This window comes from Theobroma cacao, chromosome 9 (assembly GCF_000208745.1).
Source record: "Theobroma cacao cultivar B97-61/B2 chromosome 9, Criollo_cocoa_genome_V2, whole genome shotgun sequence".
In the NCBI taxonomy this organism is placed as follows: Eukaryota; Viridiplantae; Streptophyta; class Magnoliopsida; order Malvales; family Malvaceae; genus Theobroma; species Theobroma cacao.
In genome coordinates, this window is record NC_030858.1 from 4422439 (window position 1) to 4442575 (window position 20137).

The 20137-nt window shown below is 34.7% G+C and overlaps 3 protein-coding genes across 3 annotated transcripts; 1 reads left to right on the forward strand and 2 right to left on the reverse strand.

Annotated features, from left to right (window-relative positions):
* On the reverse strand, positions 381-3504 carry LOC18588357 (disease resistance protein RPS2). The gene has a single exon (XM_018126578.1). It carries the CDS (start codon positions 3231-3233, stop codon positions 543-545), a length of 2691 nt encoding a protein of 896 aa, XP_017982067.1. The 5' UTR covers positions 3234-3504; the 3' UTR covers positions 381-542.
* Positions 4496-9638, reverse strand: LOC18588358 (lycopene epsilon cyclase, chloroplastic). Its single transcript, XM_018128326.1, has 11 exons — positions 9091-9638; positions 8369-8540; positions 8077-8212; positions 7878-7988; positions 7684-7786; positions 7092-7235; positions 6900-7007; positions 5972-6068; positions 5764-5892; positions 5166-5298; positions 4496-4902 (listed from the first exon to the last, which is right to left on the reverse strand). Exons 1-11 carry the CDS (start codon positions 9382-9384, stop codon positions 4737-4739), a joined length of 1593 nt encoding a protein of 530 aa, XP_017983815.1. The 5' UTR covers positions 9385-9638; the 3' UTR covers positions 4496-4736.
* LOC18588360 (telomere repeat-binding factor 4) lies at positions 16507-20122 on the forward strand. The gene is made up of 6 exons (XM_018126586.1): positions 16507-16836; positions 16916-17091; positions 17574-17661; positions 18342-18425; positions 19555-19813; positions 19907-20122. The coding sequence occupies exons 1-6, from the start codon at positions 16687-16689 to the stop codon at positions 19936-19938; spliced, it is 789 nt and encodes a 262-aa protein (XP_017982075.1). The 5' UTR covers positions 16507-16686; the 3' UTR covers positions 19939-20122.

Genomic DNA, 20137 nt, shown 5'->3' on the forward strand with positions numbered 1-20137 from the left:
GTCCCCTTCAAGGATGCAGTTGAAGACCAGCATTTTGCCACCTACATACCAGCCATCATCTGCTGAGATTCGTTGTCATACAATTCATATTCCTTCAATTTCAGGGTGCTAGAAAGAGGCTATATTAGATATGGGAAACTGTCATACTCATAATTTTGTTAAAGATGTAATCTAATTGTGACTCTAATTAATTTAAATTCAATGACTGTTAGCCTGAAGCATTTGAACTTTTACATTTTCTTTTTCTATATTACTTTTAACTCATTTAGTATGAAGCTTCAATTTTGTCTCAAATCTGTTTGTTGAACCTCAGTGCTGATTGTTTTGAGTATGACAGAGAACTTTAATTATGATATTAATCCTACTTTTGATCCCGAGGAGTCCTCCAGCCATATATTTAGAAATTGAGAGTTTCTAATTAAGACAATATATATCTACAAAAGAAAATGAAGGAAAAGGAAGACCTGGTTATAGTGGTTGAAAATCAAAGTTCCATTTTCATGGAAGCATGACATACCAAATATCACGAAGTGTATGCTCCTTCAATTTGATGTGAAGTCGGTAAGGAAAGCATATTTGGTGTTGGGTTCATCCCACTCCAATCCATCCCACCAGTCCTTAGTACAGTACACTGTTGGCAGGTTTGAGGAATTATGGTTTCTGATTGGTAGTTTCTTCAGCCTTGGGCAATCAATCACGGCAATGCTCTTCAAGCAGGGGAAAGCCAATGCCCATGGAGTGATACTCCTCAATTCAGGTAGGTCACGGATGGATATAGTTTTAAGCCTTGAAAATGCCTGTGAGTCAGGCTCTAGTTTCTCTTCTCCGCTTACCAACTCTTCCATTTCCTTGCAGTAGAACAAGTAAATTACTTCTAACCTTGGAAGTAACAATACCCATGAAACATTCTTCAGTCTATGGCAATACCAGATATTCAACAAGCGCAGATTTTGCAGGCTTGCTTTTCTCACTGGGGTTTTCCACACTGAAGTTACGTTGGGTAGGCCTTGCAAGGCTAGAACCTCCAGGTTAGGCAGCCACGTTTCTCGATCCTCGGCATCCACTACCAAGTAATTCAAGTCATAGCAGTTTCTGATGCTAAGTCTTCTCAACGTTTTACCATAACCGGAAGCTGAAGACAATTCTAATTGTGGTAAACCTTCGCACTCTTTTATGTGTAAATATTGTATACATCTAACTAAATTTCTCAGACCAGAGAGCCTGTTCAGGGAGGTTATTGTGGAAATGGTTAAACCAAGGATGCGGAGGTGTCTCAAGGTCTCCAATTCCTCAAATCCGACTTCAGCTTTGCCCTCAACATTCTGAACTTCCCAACTGTAACTGTAATACAAATTCAAGACCGCCAAATCTGCAAGTCCAGATATAGCCTCACGTGGAACTGTTCGAAGAGAGTATGTGCGCAAGAGATTCAAGTGGTTCAGCTTTGTTAAACTTCCTAGCTCTTTAGGCAATGTGGTTATTTTTGTAGCTGCTAAATTAAGATGACGCAACTCTACTAATTGATTGATGCTCACTGGGATCTTTCTGATGCTTGTAAATGACAAATCCAGGACTCTAAGAGCAGACATTGATTGAAAAAAGTCAGCTGATATGCGATTCAGACCATTGTTCCACTGAAGCAGCAGAGTCAACAGATTCGGACACTTGTGTATTTCTTTTAGTACAGTGATTCCATTGTCTAACAAGGAAATCCTCTCTGCTCCTTCCCAGTTTTTAACTCCAGGCGCTTCAGTAAGGCCCGAGCTTGCCTCTATCAAAAACTTTCCCTTGTTTAGTCCAGATTCAGATGCTATCCATAAGGCAAAACTTCGGATAACATCATTCATCTTTACTTGGGTTTCTTCTTCGCCGGTTTCCAATAAGCAGGCTACTTTTAGGGAACCAACTGCAGCATACCCTTTATTATGGGCATTACTGTCATAAGAACTGTCAAGGAATCCTTCCCCAATCCAGTACTCTACAAGCTGTTCTTTCTCAATGGAATAGCTTTCAGGGAATAGAGCACAATACAAAAGGCACGTTTTTGTTGTTTCATTCTCCAAATTGTCATAGCTAAATCTTAGGAGGGTAAATACATCTTCCATACCTCGAAGTTCAGATGGAGATTTGTTGAGTAATTCAATTGCATACTTCCATTCTTCTTCAGTCTCCTTATTCGCCATGGCTCTCCCCACTGTGATCAAGGCAAGTGGTAAACCTCCACATTTTCTGACAATGGTCTCAGCGTAATTTCTAATAGGTGGTGACTCTAAAATCTCCATTCTGCCGACCTTCTCACAGAATAATTGCCATGATTTCTCCTCGTCCAAGAATTCTACTTTGAGCTTCCGATGTGCATCCATGTCAGTACACACGTCCATGGAACGTGTTGTAAATATCAGCTTGCATTTATTTTCCTCATCAGGAAGAGGAATTCCAATATCCCCGAGATCAATTCTTTCCCAAATATCATCCAGCAATAGGAGGAATCTCTTCTTTTTCAAAACATTGTAAATCTTTGAAGTTCGTAGTTCACTGGCTTCAGTTTCTTCCCAGGGCAATCCTAACCTTGCCACAATGGCCTGTTGGATCTTACTCACTACAAATTCCTTAGTGACCAAGACCCATATAACTACATCATAATTGTGAGCTCGGCCGAGAAATGCATTATTGACGGTCTTCAGAAGGGTTGTTTTCCCTACTCCACCTATTCCATATAATGCCATAATTCCCACTTTATCCTCCTCAAGAAACTCCCAGACCTTGTCTAACATCAGGCTGATGCCAACAGCTGGCCTACATGGTTTCTCCTCAACAGGAGCAGGATGCGGCTCTGTCACTAGTTTCTCAAAAGCTCCTTTCCACTTCAATTCACTTATCTCCTTCAGCTTCTCTATAATCTCCTTGCTCAGATTGTATTTTGAACAGCAAGTTGCATTTAAGCACCCCAAGCCATGCCTACTCTGTCCAAGATTCTCTATAATGGAGGTAGCTTCAGCTTCAATAACTTCTACTCTTGCCAGCCACCTCTGGATTTCATTTGTACGTCTTGATCCGTCCAGTTCAGCTCGCTCAACCCGTGACCTTAAGTCATCTCTCTGGTCCTTGAGTTCATCTACTTCAGTTGTGAACGACTGTATCCTTCTGTCCAAATGGATAACGTTGCTTATCCGCGGAGCCATAGCTGTGCATAACCTGTCAACTATGCTGATCAGAGGGGAAATGAAATCCATGGATAAAAACCTTAATGTGCTTGAGCAGAGACTCAAGTGTTATGCCAAAACTGCTAATAGTTGCTTTCTGAATCAAAATTCAAGTAAACCCGAGTGCCTATAGGGTCGAGACCCAACCTTTGATTAAGAATAATCAATTCAATGAAATTTCCATACCCGCCAGTGGTATTGAAATGATTGATCACCAGCCTGTGTCTTAAAGTCTAGAAGTCAAAGCCGCCAGAGTTGAAACCTTCAAACTGAATGGCTGATAGTTGGCCAATGTCACGGGTCTGGCATTTATCTGGAAGCGTGTATTGCCGCCAGTGGTATTTAAGAAATTTCCCAGCGCAAGTTCTTAGTCATTTCGTCTCCACATGGGCAGTTGACCCAAAACGGTTTGGTGTAGACAACTATGATACATGGTGGGGGGCATGTATCTGGATCAATTCCCTTGGAAGAGTCAGAAAACAGAAAAATACAATATCAAAGCTCCTGAAATAGCTTCCAATGCACAGTCTGCAATTTTTTTTGGCAATTGTAGGATGCAAGAGCGGATGCATCAGATGCCGAAACAGAACTTACTCTGTAACTCCACAAGCTTTCTTTAGTTCTGATTTTTGTCCAGAAAATTTCTTTTGTACGCAATGCCCTCCTCAAAACTAAATAACAGAATGATAGATCCTAGTGTAATTCGAGTATAGTGGCATCGTTTGACCTTTTTATGATGGACATCTCAATTATCAAACTGCAGATTTCATGAACTGATAACACAATCTCTAAAATAAATAAATAAATAAAGACAAAACTACAACCTGCATCCAACCTGGCCGTATCAGTAATTCTCACTAACACACTTTAAATAAAGGGCAAACTGATTTTACAAGCTGATCCTTTATTCTATGTTTTTAGCTTCCACTGAGTGCAAATGGAACCTCCAGGCGGACCAGGCCCCTTTCATGTTAGGTAATTTATTCAACCCACTAAAATTGTTTAGTATAATGTTGGCAGCAGAACATCTTGTCAAGACAAAATCTATGGACAAGTTTGACCGAGTGAAAATATCATCGTAATTGCCATCAAATGTAAAGACTTTTTTTTTTTTTGAAAGTTAGAATCATTTCATTGACTAAACATCGAATGTAAAGACTTAAGTTAACATCCAAGCATAAACTCCCACTCCATCTTTTCGGTCGGTCGAAGTTTGCTACTGAATGAGGAGGGAAATTGTGAACAAGCCATGAGAAAATGAAAACTGATCAGATGCTAAAGACAAAATACACTTGAAAATAATTGCAACTCGAGTTTATTTGCTCAACAAAAAAGTACATAATATTAATATATATGCACTAACATTTTGGAAGAAAAATGCTACCATTGTATTTAACAAAAGAAGATATACATGCAAATGCACAAATATACAAATGCCTACTTATTTTCGCGGTGGATAGGCTCCTAATAATATTTGCTTGAATGGCAATTCCAAATTGAACCAAACAAGGGAAGAAATGCAAAAGATACCACCTATAGTGTAATATATGTTCTTATCATAGTTGCTCCGGTTGGATCTGAGAGTAGGTGCCTGACAAGGCACATTCTCAGATCATTTGGTGCAATAACAAACATATAGAAGGCAAACAGAACAAGATCGGCTGAGGAAAGATTAGAACCAAGAAATCCTTGCCACATCCTGCAATAAACTATATCCATTAAGTAATTTTAAGCTGGGGCAACTCAGGCTAGTCAAACATTTATTTGTTTAAAATATTATTAAAAACAAAAAAAAAATCTATTAATATAGGTTTGTTTGTTATGAATGAAGTTATGTTTCTCAATCCAAAGTTTGAAAACTGAAGATTTGGGTGAGCTTGTGCAGAGCAAACAGTTAGATCTCTAGATTTTCTTAATAAATAAACACCAACAGATGGTAAATATTGAATAGTTAAATCATACCAACTCGGCAAACGGAAGAATGTGTTGAAGAATGTTCTAATGCCATCAATATCTAGTTGCAATATAAGTGCTAGCCCAAAGAGAAAGAATGCCCTCTGCCGTTTCCTTTCTTGTGGCCAAAGAGTTTTCCAAGCTGAAACAAATTAAAATAACACAACATCAGAAGGCAAATACCACACATTAGGTTCTTAAAAAATTACATAAAGCACCATCGCATCACACATCACAATGAATATCCCAGTACCCTCAAGAACAATTCAGCAAATAGAAACACACCAGCCAAGCAAGAGACAAATGACGCATCATAAAGACAACATCCACCAAGGATGCCAATTAACACATCATATTTATGAAGAGAAATTAATAATATTAGTACACCAGAATATGCATAATGCTCTTGAATAATACCACTGAAATATCTAGAACACATATATAAACATATAAATACATGCATATGCAGCATATCATTTATATGGAAAACTAATATTTCATTGCTATTACGGTGGTCTTGCTTAAGATGAAAGATCTTATTTATATTTACAAACCATTAAAACAAAAGTGAAGTTCAGAGGCGAAGCGGATAAATCGCATGGCATACCCTGCATTGAGATATTCCCATTATTTCTTTCGCTGGTACGCATGCCCTTAGAATGATCCTTCTTCAGGATATTTGCAATTACAGAAGCATAATTTGGAGCCTCTGACAATGATCTGACGACCGAATAACCTGTTTAAGAAGGTTTAGGTAGGCACGATCAAGTCCAAATTACTCAAGGAAACATCAATTAACCCAATTCTATTCTCACCAGTAGCTGGATGCACCATGCTTGCGGCAGCACCAAATGCAAGGTTCTTCTGCTCTGTGTTTGGTAAGGAACCACCAACTGGAATATAAGACCACTCCTGCATAAGATTGAAAGGTTTCAGAACTAATATTTAGTATCCAAGAAATGCCATCTTGCTAACAAAAATTTGGTATCATCTGCAGAAACACATGGAAGTTCTTGAGGCAGTTGGAAAACAGGAATGTCAGGAATGAATAGAGATACACCACTCATTGAGAAGAGGAGATATAGACAGGCATTAATTTTATGTAAGCCAGGATTAAGAACAGTGAGCTTTGCACTCCATCATTGACCACAATTATGAACAGAAGCCAACTCAATTGTAAATTATGTGCTACCATGATAGAAAGTTGAATACTGAATTCGGTGTGCTATTTTGATACGCTGTGTTCTCAGATTTTGTACTATTATAGTTGGAAGGTGAAATTCTGAATTTGAGGTGCTGTCTCAGATTATTTATAATCATACATGAGGAAATAGTAAAAAACGTAACTCATGGAGAAAAGGTGTCATTTGACTATGAAACCTAAAAAATAGCATATGTTGGGGATAAATTGAGAATTTAAACAAGTTCCATTTTGTAAACCCTTCAGTGAAAAAAAAAAGGAAATTCATAAAACAAACAATAATTATCATGCTAGAAGGCTGAAGGCCTGCTATTCACGTAGATGGTAATTGAGAAGTTAAAAGTTGACGGTTTTCATTTGAAGTGGGTTCATCTAATCAATTAATATGAAAACAGTCAATAGCTTATAAAATGGCAAGGAGATGATTGACATGAAGCCCTGTTTTGGAGCTGAGCAACAATCAAAAACATTACTTATCCATTACAGTGGAATGTGTTGAGCATTCCATCGATCTGATATCATAATTTGGTTACGCAGATTACCTCTTCATAAACTTTTAAAATCCTGATTCCCATGGTCTCTAACCTTGACATGAGCTTCTTCTTTAATAAATCAAAAGGCATGGCATCTTTTGAAGCCAAACAAGTTTCCTGCAGTGCAACTTTCTAAATCATTTTACATGTTATCATGAAATATAATATGAGCAATAACAAAATTAATCGCATGGTGCAAACCTCAAAGAAAACTCTTGTTGATGATAGGGGCATGGCATAAAGAAATGTTGGATATTGGGCTTCTGAACAAGGAACTTCTTGTTTAGCATAGTCTCTGTAATCCATGAAAACCATCAGGCTAGGATCATAAGGATTGTTCTCCACCTGGCATAATAAGATGAAACTAGTAGAGTTATAACAAGTGTCAAACAAGTATAGAAAATTTTTTCTCCCATCACTGCCACATAAAGGGTAATTTTAGGAGGATAAACTTACACACCCCACACCCCCCCCCCCCCCAAAAAAAAAAAAAAAACGAGCATAAGCATCCTATATAATTGATATAATTGATGAAAGGAAAAAGAAACTGCTTCTGTTTCTAATTATACTGTTTCTGATGGTCAAAAAATTAGACAATCCACTGCTTCACTATTATAATAAGAACAGAAAAGCCATATCAAAAAAGGTACCACATAGAGCTTGTTAAAATCAACTCAGCACGGGAAGGCCATGCTCCAGTAAAATTAAGATATTTTCTACAGCAGTCAACAATTGAAGCTGTATGATAAATTGGTAATTTGAAGTAGCATATTCGCATATCATACATTCCTACCTCAACCTCAACACCATAGGCTGTTTGCACAGAGACCCTTGGACCCCCTACCTCATATTGCAACAGTTTACCTGAAGCTGCTCCTGAAGCAACAGTAACAAGCCTATAATAATACATTAGGCGCTTGAAAGGAGCTGTGATAATAAAAGGTCAAAATTCAGGAATGGCAGTAGGGGAAAAAGAGATTACCCTACCTGCAAGGAACAACACGATTGTGTTCACAGGCTACAAGATTATGACCATCAGTAGCTTCAATAATTGTTTCAACCTTTGAGCTAAGATACATTACACCTGACTCGACACACCTAGGGAAATTAATACAAATTATAATGATGGTAGGGTATCCAGAAGAAGCAATGACCATAAACATTATTGGCAAGGAGCTGTGATTACCTCCTCAACAACTCCTCATGGAGCAAGCGTCGACTAACGCGTCCATAAGCACGACCAATCATAATGGGCTTATCATCATCAAGGTACACTATTGTATCCCGCCAAACATGCTCAATACACCCTTCAAGTCCCAGATCTGGAAATGACATCAGATTAACTTACATGTTATCAAGGTGCATAAAAAATAAGAATTCTTATACGAAGAACTTATAAATATATAAATCAAATTGTAGAAATGCTGAATAATTGCTTGAAATGGGTCTTTAATAATAAAAGAAAAATGAACTGATACCTTTAAATTCATCTTCCCAGACTCCATAATTATTAGTGAAAGGAAGATCAGGGCCAATTAGTCCAACATTTAAACCTAACTTAGCTGACTCCGCAGCAAGAGCAAGGCCAGCTGGACCACAACCAATAACCACCAGGTCCAGTACGTTATCTCCGATTGATATCGGCGGTAACTGCAAAAAAGCATATATATAACCTGAAACGAACTCAAAACAAAACTCCTGTAAACAGTAAACCCACTACAAGAAAGCAATACTTTCTTTTCTAGTTTCTAATTAGGGGAAATTCTAAGAAAAATAATTTACTTACACATTCTAAAATCTTCCTTAAAGTAACAGAAAGTATTTACAAATTGCTATGCATATTAAGCCTACTCTTCAAGCAGTAACAGACAAGAAACCAAACTAAGATTGCTCATTCCTTCCGATTTCCCACCAAAATTCAAGGCTAATTGGCTTAGACAAACTACTATTAACCAAACGCACGCGACTTCCACGTGTCATAATTGTTAAAACTATTTTACAATCTTGATGTCGCCACTTAAAAACGCAATCCAAAAAAGGCAGTAATTTCTAGTGGCTCAAAAGCCACAACTTTAACCACCAGTAGGGCCTCCATTCAACCCCGGTAAAAGAAAATTTCCGTATCTCCTAATTTTCGTTTCCATCAAATGAAAATCAAACTCCTCAAAAAAGAAAAAAAGAGAAAAGAAAAGTTGAAAACCTTATCCGCTAATTTTGACTGTTTATCCATTTCCTTGTTCTGTTGCATTTGAACGAAGACAAGTTCAGAGCCACCCGCTTTTATGAAATCTTCTTCGTCAGCGAAATCTTCCTTAACCGCCACGCAACTCTCGCTCCCTCTTCCACTAGCTCTCACCTTGAACGAAATAAACCGATGATTCTTGGAAAGCACCGTTTTTGTCCTCATCAGGTTTCCCCTCCGTGACCTCCACGCGGCGCACGTAGAAACCGCCATTGCCGCGAAGTACCGAGCTCCAACACACTCCATTATCATCACCTTTCAAACAACCAAAAAACTGAGAATAAAAGCGTGCAAGAAAGCTCTCACTTCTTCACGTCATTGCTATTTCTAAATGCAACGAAGTGCAGATTTTGAGAATAAAAGTGGCTTATTTTTTTCTTCCTTTTCTTCGTTTCTTCGTCTTTAATAAAACTGGAAGCGTTTCATTTTTTCTTCCTCGGTTTCTACAGATTGTGTTGAGTGTTTGTCAGTCGGGAGACTATTCAGGAAGCTCAGGAGATAGGGAAGGAGTTTGTCTGGTGGCATTTAATTTGCTGAGATGTTCAGCTGTCATCACTTGTTTGCCACGTGGATTACATGGATTGGGCAACTCTCCGCAGAAAGCCAGCCCCTATCGTAATCTGCTGAGCCAAACGACGTCGGTGACGAATTTAATCTCAAATTCTCGATCTCGTCACTCGTTAAATTAATAATTTTAATTAAATAATATTTTTAATCGATTTTAATTTAAAATTAACATGATAAATTAATAATTTGTTAAATTAATAAAATAATATATTTTTAAATTTTATATAAATTTTATTTAATATATAAATTAATAATTTTTTATTATCATAATTATATATATAGATGACTCAACTAGAAAATTTTTGTAAATTATGATTTAAATGTTATTTTTTCTTATGAAATTGATACCTCTTTGGACTTTATCTTTAATTTTTTTATTACATTAACAAGTTCTGATGTAATATTTTCGTATTATAAAATAAAATTATGTAATGTGATTGTTTCTTAGTTCACTTGCAAGTTAAATATTTCTAACACCTATTGTTACAATTGTTTTTGGGTGTAATTTGAATTTTTTATGTTATACTTATATAATGGTTTACACATTTTATTTGTTATAGTTATACTGAGATCATGATTATGTTTATTATTGTTCTTTTTATATATGTTTTTTTAAGTTAATGTTTATGAAATATATTAATTAAAGTATATATTGAATGTAATTTTAGTTAGTTACAAAAATAAAAAGATTCATGAATTCTATTTAATAAGACTAATTACATTTATAAATTTATTTTGATTAAAGAAATATGTAGAATAATAATAATACGTTATTGGATAATTAAGTAATATTCGTATAATTATAATACGTAGTACATATATTAAATTTAATATTTTAAAATAAATGTTCATAAATTAATTTTTATTAATTATTATATAAATTAATTTATTTATGAATTTATCAATTAAATAATATCTTGATTAATTAATAATTTTTATGATGTCAAGAGTATTAATTATAGAGATTTTATTTTTTTAAAAATAACATTGACAATTGGCATGCATGATGCACGAGAGAAAATTATTTTTATATTATATGAATATTATTTTAATATTATTATTTTTTAAGTTAATATTAAATTATATTAAATTTTGTCATATTTTTAATTTTATTATTTTTTAAATGAAATAATGAAATTGACAAAAACTTTTTACTTACGTTAACAAGATATCTTCTTGTGAAATATGTTTTAATTTTATTATTTTTTTCCAAAAATCAATAAAAATATAATAATAAATTCAATAGAATTGAGACATATTAATAAAATTCAATATTAAATAATACTATATTGACAAATTTAACCTTGATCCCCCTTTTTTTTTAATATTTTTCGATTTCATTTTCTTTCCTGGTCAATTATTTCCTTTCTTTCAAATTGGTCCTTCTTTTCTCTACCAATCATGTAAATTTCTTACAGTCCCAAACATTTTGCAAGTAATTGGTCCTTATTTCATATTTCCATATCTTTTTATTTCTTTTTCTTTTCCTTTTTTTACTTTTAAGTTATCATATGCGCAAGTATAGAACAAACAGATCATAATTGATTAAAAATGATCAAGGGGTATCTAATCGCTATCGTTTTAAGCCAAAAATAAAATCATTAACTTTTTTATTCATAAAATGTTTAAGTTTTTTTTTTTGTTTTTAATTTTTCAAAACCTTTATTTGCTTTCTAGTCAAATTATAAATAAAGGGATATATTTTTGCATTTTCTTTTGCATATAAAGAATTTAAAACTTTTAAAATTTAAATAATATTTTTTAAACTTAACTTTAACAAAACCGACAATCGAACGTGTCAATAATTTCAAACCATCACCAAAACTTGGACAAGTAGATAATGATAATGAATGCAATAATGCAATAGGGGTTTATTTTCTCATTAATTTTTTTTAAACAATGAATTGAACAGAATTACATGTTGAATTTACCTGTCGCATTGATGTCATTATCACATCAATAAACTTTTCGTTAAAAGTCACGGCTTTTAGGTACATATTAATTAAATGTTGTTTGCCTACCGTTTTAAATGCTTTCCAATTGTCAACTTTTCTTAATAAAATAAAAACGTGAAAAAATAATTACAAACATGTTAAAGGAAGAAGAATTTGAACCTTATATATAGATTAATTTAAATATACAATTTAAAAACGATTTTACCTCAAATTTCGATGTTCTTGCCATATGATAGGGTCATTATAAATTTTTTATCAAAATTTTTTTACATATTTAGAAAAACTCATGAATCATTCTAATTTTTTTATTACGTTAAATTAAGTTTTTATATTTTTTATTTTAGATAAAATAGATCTTGATAACTAATCTTTGATTAATGGTTATGATGCCGCGTTCTCAACAAGGAGCCATGAATTCTACATCAATAAAAGATGTCATGGTCTTAATGAAGAGTTATAAATCGTACATTGATTGTGTACTAAAGTGAAATCATACATCATCTTCAACTTATAAGAAATATTTTATGAGACCAAACCAAAGTGAACAATACCTTGCAATTTAATGTGAACAATGACAATTGGTATCAGAATAAACTTTAACTATTAGCAATTTGACACTGAAGATAGTGTATCTCTGTTTGGAGTGATGAAAATAATGGACCTTTGTTGGAGTGGTGAAAATGTCATGGCGTAATGGGCCATTAATCCCACATCGACATGTGAAAGCCCTTTTGTGAGATAAAACTGTGAGGCTAGTCGTGACATGTTGATGATTTATACTTTAAATATAAAGGCATATTTGATAATGGATAGTCATAAAAGGCATGTTTGATTTAAAATAAAAATATAAAAATTTAATTGAACATAATAATAAAATAATGACTTATTTATATTTTTTAAAAATTAATTCAGAGACTTTTCTAAATATTATACTTTTTTTTCCTTTTTTATATATATTTTCTTTTAATTAGTAACTTAAAAATATACATTTGTTTATCATCTTAATATTAGAATATTTTAACTCTCGACCATATTTGAATCAAATTAAAAAAAATTATGAAAAAATTACATCTATTAAAAATGGATGTAAAATTGATTTATCACATTATAAATTAATAAATTTAACCTTTATTCTTATTTTTTATTAAAAAAGACATACTAACATTTACTACATTAAATATATACAAAATGATAAAATACCTAACATGTACGTGTTATGTAGTCAAATTATACTACTCATGGTAGGTAGCAGCAATCTTTTAAAAAAGAGAAGAAAAAATTATACTACTCCTGGTTTTGGGCATGCTGTTTTGGAGTAAAATATTTTTTAGAATAAATTCATCAATCTTTATTATTTGGATGGAAGATAATGTTTTTTTAAAAATATTTGCATAATATTTGAAAAACTACTTAAATTATTAAAAAAATTTAAATTTTTTTATTACGTTTAATTAAGTTTTTGTATTTTTATTTTTACTCAAATAAGCTCTTATAACTAATGATTGATTAATTGCTATTAGTCCACTTATCATTTTATTTTCACATAACACTGATGTGGTGTTGATATAAAAAGTGAAAATGTCACATAATCATATCATAATACTATATTAGCATTCTATGTCATTATCAATTATAATATATAAGTATATTATGTCATAATTAATTATAACATGTCATTATCTGTGTTAACAGCACATGACATAAAATGATAAGTGATATTTTGATTATGTTAATTATTAGTTATAAAAACTCATTTGGTTTAAAATAAAAATATAAGGTCCTATTTGATTTAAAAGAAAAATATAAATACTTGATTGAACGTAATAAAAAATTTATTTAAAATTTTTAAAATAATTTAGAGATTTTTTTAATTATTTCGTCTAAAATATTTTACCCTTGTGAAGGTGTAAGACATTTTTCACAAAAAAAAATCTAAAATCTTAAGTTTAAGAATATAGTTGCGTATGGCAATGGATACCTTAAGCCAAGAAATACTTCCTCAGATATTTTCATTAAACAATCTTATACCTAAGGGAACACGTGATTAAAGGCATTGAACCAACAGATTGAGCTTTAATAAAGCATCTATTTGTATTGTTTAAGCAATATTAGAAAAATAGAGACAGTGTTTTTCAATGATAGCAAGATTCCTTTCTGGAAGACATGGGGTCATTGCATAGACCAAAGTGCAAAACAAAGAGATCATACGTTCATGCATTTGCTACAAGGATGCCAGATGCTTGCACATTCTCTAGAGACGAACGAATTCAGGAGGTTTTAGGGCGACCCTCGCCATTGGTTTTCAAGTGCTTGACAGTTGGCACTGCTCTGATTCATTATTGTACAGGTGCAACTTTTCATGTTACTGCCAATGATATTCCGAAGCTGAAAATTTTGCAGCGTCTTGGCTAGCATTTGTAACTATTTCCAGATTTTATTGTGGGTTTCCTCTCTGCCATGCTTTTGCGGGAGAATATTTGGCTTTGATTGAAAGCTGGCAAGAAGAAAAGGAAAGATGGTACTGAAAAAGGAGCTAAAACATAAAAGGAAATGCGAAAGGATGTTTGTGACATGTGATGAGTGAAATGTTAAATTAAAGCAAGAGTGATGAGAGGATATATGTGTACATCACGTAGTACATTTGTGCGGAGCAATCCATAACTCCTATTAGTGGAGATTTGTCAGATTCCACACACATGGAGGTACCAATTATTTCATATTCTGTCTGAATGCTTACTTGCTTAAGCTTAACCAAGAAGCAGCAGCAAGGCAGGCATTCTTGCTCGAACCAAAACTGCGGAAAATTGCTTGAATTACTCGGCTCAGGGTACGCATCGGATATATTAATTCTTTAATAATTCAAAATATACGTTGGTAACGCCCAATACTAACCTGAAATTTGCTTAAGTTTCAGAGTTTAAGGAACACCAGCCTTCATTGCTGTTTCATCAACTAGCTAGGAAACTGCTAGCAAGTATGAATCTTCGTGAATTAACTTAAATTAGTACCTTGGAGCTCCATTTTTCATTTACTATTTCCACTAGCCGAAGCTCATGAACTGACATTGATTCTATCCCAGAATCAAAGTGTAGAGAAACCCTGCAACTTAAGCTACTCAGTTTTCAGCCAATACCAGGTACCTTGAAACATCAGCTTTTCTGTTCATTTAAGTCCAAATGCAAGGAACACGGAAATTGATTTATGGTGTTGTATGATTTATAGGTAGAATTAATATTAGTATAGAAGCAAAAAACAGGGTGCTTACAGGATACAGGACTGAGACTGTCCATGTATTTTGTCCAATGAAAGAAGGAAACAATCATACATAAAAACTTGAACAGAAGCAAATCTCGCCCGACTGATTTCTTTATAAGAATTCGCAAATGTTTATTTTTTGTTCAGAAACTATAAACAAACTGATAATGATTAAGAACAATTTGCTGTCTCACTGAAAAAAAACAGAAGATCATTGGAAGGGAACTTGCTAGCTAGTGTGGTCTAAAGGAGAAGTGGCTTTCATATGAGGGGGCGGTCTCATATTCAGCCTGCGAGCTGGTGATGAATTGCTTCTGAGACACGAGTTGCATGGAAATTGGCAATGAAAGCAGAAGCTTTCTTGTCAATACCAGGCTCAGCAACCACCCTGAGCGTATTGTCTTCATCACTTGGATACACCTTTCGTGTGCTCCAAACGTCTTCGGCGGCTGAATATGAATGATCCTCCCTACGATCCTTCTTAGCTTTGAAGAAACTGAAAAAAGAGAAAGATTTCTTCTGCTTGTTCCCACCCATAGCCATGTATCTTCTTTTTTGCTCACTCGGATACACACACTACAAGTTGGGATGAGTTTTGCACTTGGCACTGCGCTCCTTGATGTTCATGCGGATTCGAGACCCCTTTTATAAGGGGCTACCCTGTATTACAAAGGAATCGAATAAAAACAAAGACGGGTATGATCACGACAAGTGTCCGGCTTTGATGAAATGGCTTCCGGGCTTAGACTCCACTGAGCAGACCCATATGTTGTGGTCCGTTCATTACTTTGCTTTCTCCCAACCGCTTCCTTGCCTCCAAAAAAGGCATTGGTTGGGAGTTCACTACCCCATTTCTTGGGCCTTTGCCTGTATTTGTTCCTCTTCCGAGCCCTGACAATTAAATCACTGGCAACTTGCCATGCACCTATGGGTTGTTGGCATTTGGTAATGTTATTGGTACCCTTCTTTTTAATAACTTTCTAAATTTTAAAGAAAATCCTCGACACCTCCCTTTGCTCGCTGCTACCTACCCTTAAGTAACAGTACACCGTAAACATGAACCTTAATTTCCTCGAAGAGACAAACTCAGGGCAACACTAAGGCCCCATATATAACATACATTGACTTGTAAAAATTATTAAGTACCAACAAATTTTAATTTATGCAAGCAAAATTGTTTTTGGTCCTATCAGAAGCAACTAGCCAATTTCACCTTTCCCACCTTTTGGCCTCCTCATCATCTTCCCACTTTACCGTATCGGGCTGGCTGACCATTGGTCGTCATGAAAATTCGACTTTCGTCACTATAAACTAACTGCCTCCTCCTATTCTTTAATTTTGTTTAACTTTTTTTTTCTTTTCCCTACTGTTCAAGTTGGCCTTTTCTTCAACCAGAAGGTGATTAACGACTGTTTAACTTTGGCTAATGATTCTTAACCATCAGTTGTAATGGAAAATTTAATCAGCTTTATAAATATAATTATGTTACCATTATTCTACAATAACACTTAAGGCGGTATAACTCACTTTCGATTCCAGGTGGAGCAGAACGATTGGTGGACTCTGTAAAAAGCCCACTCCTCTCAAAAGCCGCAAAAAATTGAAGCGCTGTCGTTTTAGTGACCAGTAAACAAAGGCAAAGTATGTGTCTGTAAACGGGCACGTGACCCGAGCAGTCGAACGATTTTCAAAGCTGAAACGTCACCGTCGGTTTAGAAGAAAGAGTGGCGCTGGCGGCAGTAGCGGCGCTGCGCATCGTTGAGGGAGAGATAGAGCGATGGGGAATCCAAAGCAGAAGTGGACAGCAGAAGAAGAAGAAGCATTGAGAGCAGGAGTAGCCAAATATGGCAAAGGGAATTGGAAATCAATCCAAAGAGACCCGGAGTTAAGCCCCTTCCTCTTCGCTCGCTCCAACATTGATCTGAAGGTCCCCCTCCCCATCATCTTTCAATAGTTTCTTTTGAAAATTTATTTTATTTTCTTTATCTGACATTCTGTTTGTATAGGACAAGTGGCGGAATTTGAGTGGTGGTTCCGGCGGCCATGGTTCCCGGGAAAAATCAAGGACGTCAAAGCCCAAAGCAAACTCCGACGGTTCGACTCCGCAGAGCTCTGTTCCTGTTAAGCGAAATGCCTTGTCGAAACCAGTCGCTGATGATTCGTCAAAAAGCTTCGCTTCAAAGTATGCACTTTTTACTCTCTCTCTCTCGCTCTCTGTCTCTCTTCTCCAAAATGCATTTATTTGGCCATTTGTTCATCACTGTATGCATTTCCTAACAAATTAGCAACCTTTATAATGCTTCGTAACAAATAACAATGCTATACATTAATTCTCCCCCAAACTCTTAATTGATGCATTGGTAGTTAATTTGAGAAGTTTGCCGTGATTATGGTAGTGAATTTCGTGGAGTTTTAGTTAATTTATCATTTTTAGTTACTATATAGTTGCATGAAGTTATCAAGGAGAAACGAATTTTTTTCTTCCTCTTAATATGAAATGAAGGGGTCAAGCCTGCTTCTTCTTAAAGATGTTTTGATGGTATACTAAATTTCGAATTTTAGTTTTCTGCTCTATCGCTAGTAATTGTTTCTTCTCCCTTCCCCCAGTTTCTTTGTGATAAGCATTTGTGTACTGTGCTGTTTGACATTATTACATAATTGTAGCCGGTACAATGAAATGATTATCGAAGCTGTATCAGCATTGAAAGAGCCAAACGGATCAGATAACAGAGCAATTATCAGCTACATTGAGGTACCATGTAATTTTCATTTTTGTCATCATTTCATGATCATTAATTTGTTTTCCGCGCAGAAAGGTACCTGTTTGGTTAGGAAAAGAACATTTTGATTATCTCAAAAGTCTACGTGGGCTTGTGTATGTAGAAGACTTTTTTGCTGCTACTTTGTGTATATGTCCAGATTGATTTTGAGATATTGTCTCTAATCATCCCAGAGGTAAAAATGGCTGTTAAAAAATCCATACATCTCATTATTGATGCTAAGACTGAATTTGAGGAACAGTTGGATCTTAGGAAACCATGCATGTGAATTTCTGTTGTGCTAGAGGAGCTTCCCCTCTAAAGAAACTATGTCAGGGACTCGGGGCCTAAGGTCCTGCTATGCATGTTAGGCTTGCTGCTAAGGGCTTTTCAAACCTGGAATTTTCTCAAGCTAGCTACAGCCTCCATGTAGCTCCTTTTCTTTCCTTTTCTTTTCCAAATCTTCATTTGAGGTGCACAGAAATACCAAATGATGCTTGACCGTGAATACTTAGATGATGGTATTCAAAATTCTTGCTCCTTTACTGTTTTGATGTCTCTCTATCTTAATTGTTTGGGTTCTTATTTTCAGCATTGTAACTTAATTTCTCTCTGGTTGTTTGCTTACATTATCAAAATCATGAGTATGTTCTTTCCTTAATAAATTGTGCAGCAAAGGCAAGAGGTGCCCCAAAGCTTTAGGAAGCAGTTATGTTCAAGGTTGAAAAGGCTGGTTGCAGTAGAAAAACTAGAAAAGGTGAATGATTCTATCCTTCTTTTTATCCGTGGCCATCTACTAGTTTTTGAAATGTTTAGTTTCAAGTCATTTAGATTACTATAAATAAAATAATCGCCCTTCATATAGGATTGCTGTAGATCCTATTTATAGGAGATAAATTATGGAGATGACTTTGGGCTTCTTTGTTGCACAATGGTCCTGCACTTCTAGTTAGGGATCAAAGTGCTCTGTTGATATGAGTTGTGAAGAAGAGTCTACATGACCTTTTATCTGTTTTCATATGTCTTCATTGGAACAAAAGGAAAATATAATTGGAGTCAAATTGCTGATAAAACTTCTTTTGTAACAGGAAAACGCATATCCTCCATCAATGTGATATTCTAATTAGTGTTACCAGCAATTGACATCTTTCGAGTATATGAGCTTCTGACAGACTAATAGATGATTAATTTAACAGAATATGACTAGTTAGAACGTTTCTTGAATATCTTTGTTGCCTTGTAATGGCAAAATTTTATATATTAAGAAATTCCAGCCATTTAGATGCTGCGATTACTACTACCCTCTATTTGACATATCATTCTATGGAGTAACATATAACTTTGGGGATATGTACAACACTTATAATATTCTTATAATTCGAATTTTTACCAAGATATTTAATTAAAGATAGAATAAAAGTTACTTTACTCAAAAGTTAATAGTTCAAATACCATAGCGTTTCTTAGATTTTATTACAAATTTTTGTTGCCTTTTTGTTATTTCTGACTATCTTAGGCATTTTGCTTTCGAATCTTTACCCATTTCTTGATTTGAGAAGGCTCAAGATTTGTGCATAGAAAATATTAAAAAAATATGTATGCAAGTTTGTAGTGATGATCACAAGTCTAACTAATACACTTCTAGCCGCTAAGAATATATATTTCTGAGAAAGAAATGTTGTGAGCCAAGAAAAAATTTGTCATAGTTGTGGAAGTATATACTGCTAAGAAATATACATTTCCGAGAAAAAAAAATGTGGGTGAGCCACGAAAGAATTTATTAAAGCTGTGGAAGTAAATTGTGTTTGCGGATTGTTTTGTTAGGGTAACCTTATAGTAGATCTGAAATATGAAATCTGTTTTGCTTTATTATCATAATAACACAGGTGCAGAATCGGTACAAGATGAGAAAAGATGAGACATTTGGGACAAAGACACCTAGCCCAAATCAGAAAGGAATGCGGCTTAAGCATGTAACTTGTGATTCAGTTGAAGAAGCTTCAGTAACTGCTGCCTATTTGATTGCTGAAGCAGAAAATAAGTCGTTTGTTGCAGCTGAAGCAGTTAAAGAGGCAGAAAGAGTCTCAAAAATGGCTGAAGATATGGATTCACTGCTACAGTTGGCCAAAGAGATTTTTGAAACATGTAATGTATTATTATATTTCGTGCTCATATTTTTGCTTGATTAAGCATTATGTTTCCATTTCTTATAAATTTTGTATGTTTTATTTATTGCAGGTTCTCGAGGTGAAATTCTGCTCATGGCCTAGGAAATGTGGATTAACAATAGAGATGACCCCTTGAATTAGAACATGTACATATTGTTGGTAGTGTTTTCTCTTCTTTCTCTTGGGATGTGACTTGACTAATTCATATGAGAGATAACTCCCCAGTTATTTGAATTTTGTTGCTTCTTGCTAGTGCAGCAAAAAGTTCAATGTTCTCCATTCCGAATTCTCAGAGTTATCC

What these genes read in the sequence shown, in the direction of transcription:
- LOC18588357 (XM_018126578.1), bottom strand. Translation starts at nt 3,233, where the DNA reads ATGGATTTCATTTCCCCTCTGATCAGCATAGTTGACAGGTTATGCACA.
- LOC18588358 (XM_018128326.1), bottom strand. Translation starts at nt 9,384, where the DNA reads ATGATAATGGAGTGTGTTGGAGCTCGGTACTTCGCGGCAATGGCGGTT. An exon ending in CTGGGAAGATGAATTTAAAG is followed by an intron (nt 8,213 to 8,368) that starts GTATCAGTTCAT and finishes TGTCATTTCCAG; the next exon opens with ATCTGGGACTTGAAGGGTGT. An exon ending in AATCGTGTTGTTCCTTGCAG is followed by an intron (nt 7,787 to 7,877) that starts GTAGGGTAATCT and finishes GTATTATTATAG; the next exon opens with GCTTGTTACTGTTGCTTCAG.
- LOC18588360 (XM_018126586.1), top strand. Translation starts at nt 16,687, where the DNA reads ATGGGGAATCCAAAGCAGAAGTGGACAGCAGAAGAAGAAGAAGCATTG. An exon ending in GCTCCAACATTGATCTGAAG is followed by an intron (nt 16,837 to 16,915) that starts GTCCCCCTCCCC and finishes CTGTTTGTATAG; the next exon opens with GACAAGTGGCGGAATTTGAG. An exon ending in CAATTATCAGCTACATTGAG is followed by an intron (nt 17,662 to 18,341) that starts GTACCATGTAAT and finishes TAAATTGTGCAG; the next exon opens with CAAAGGCAAGAGGTGCCCCA.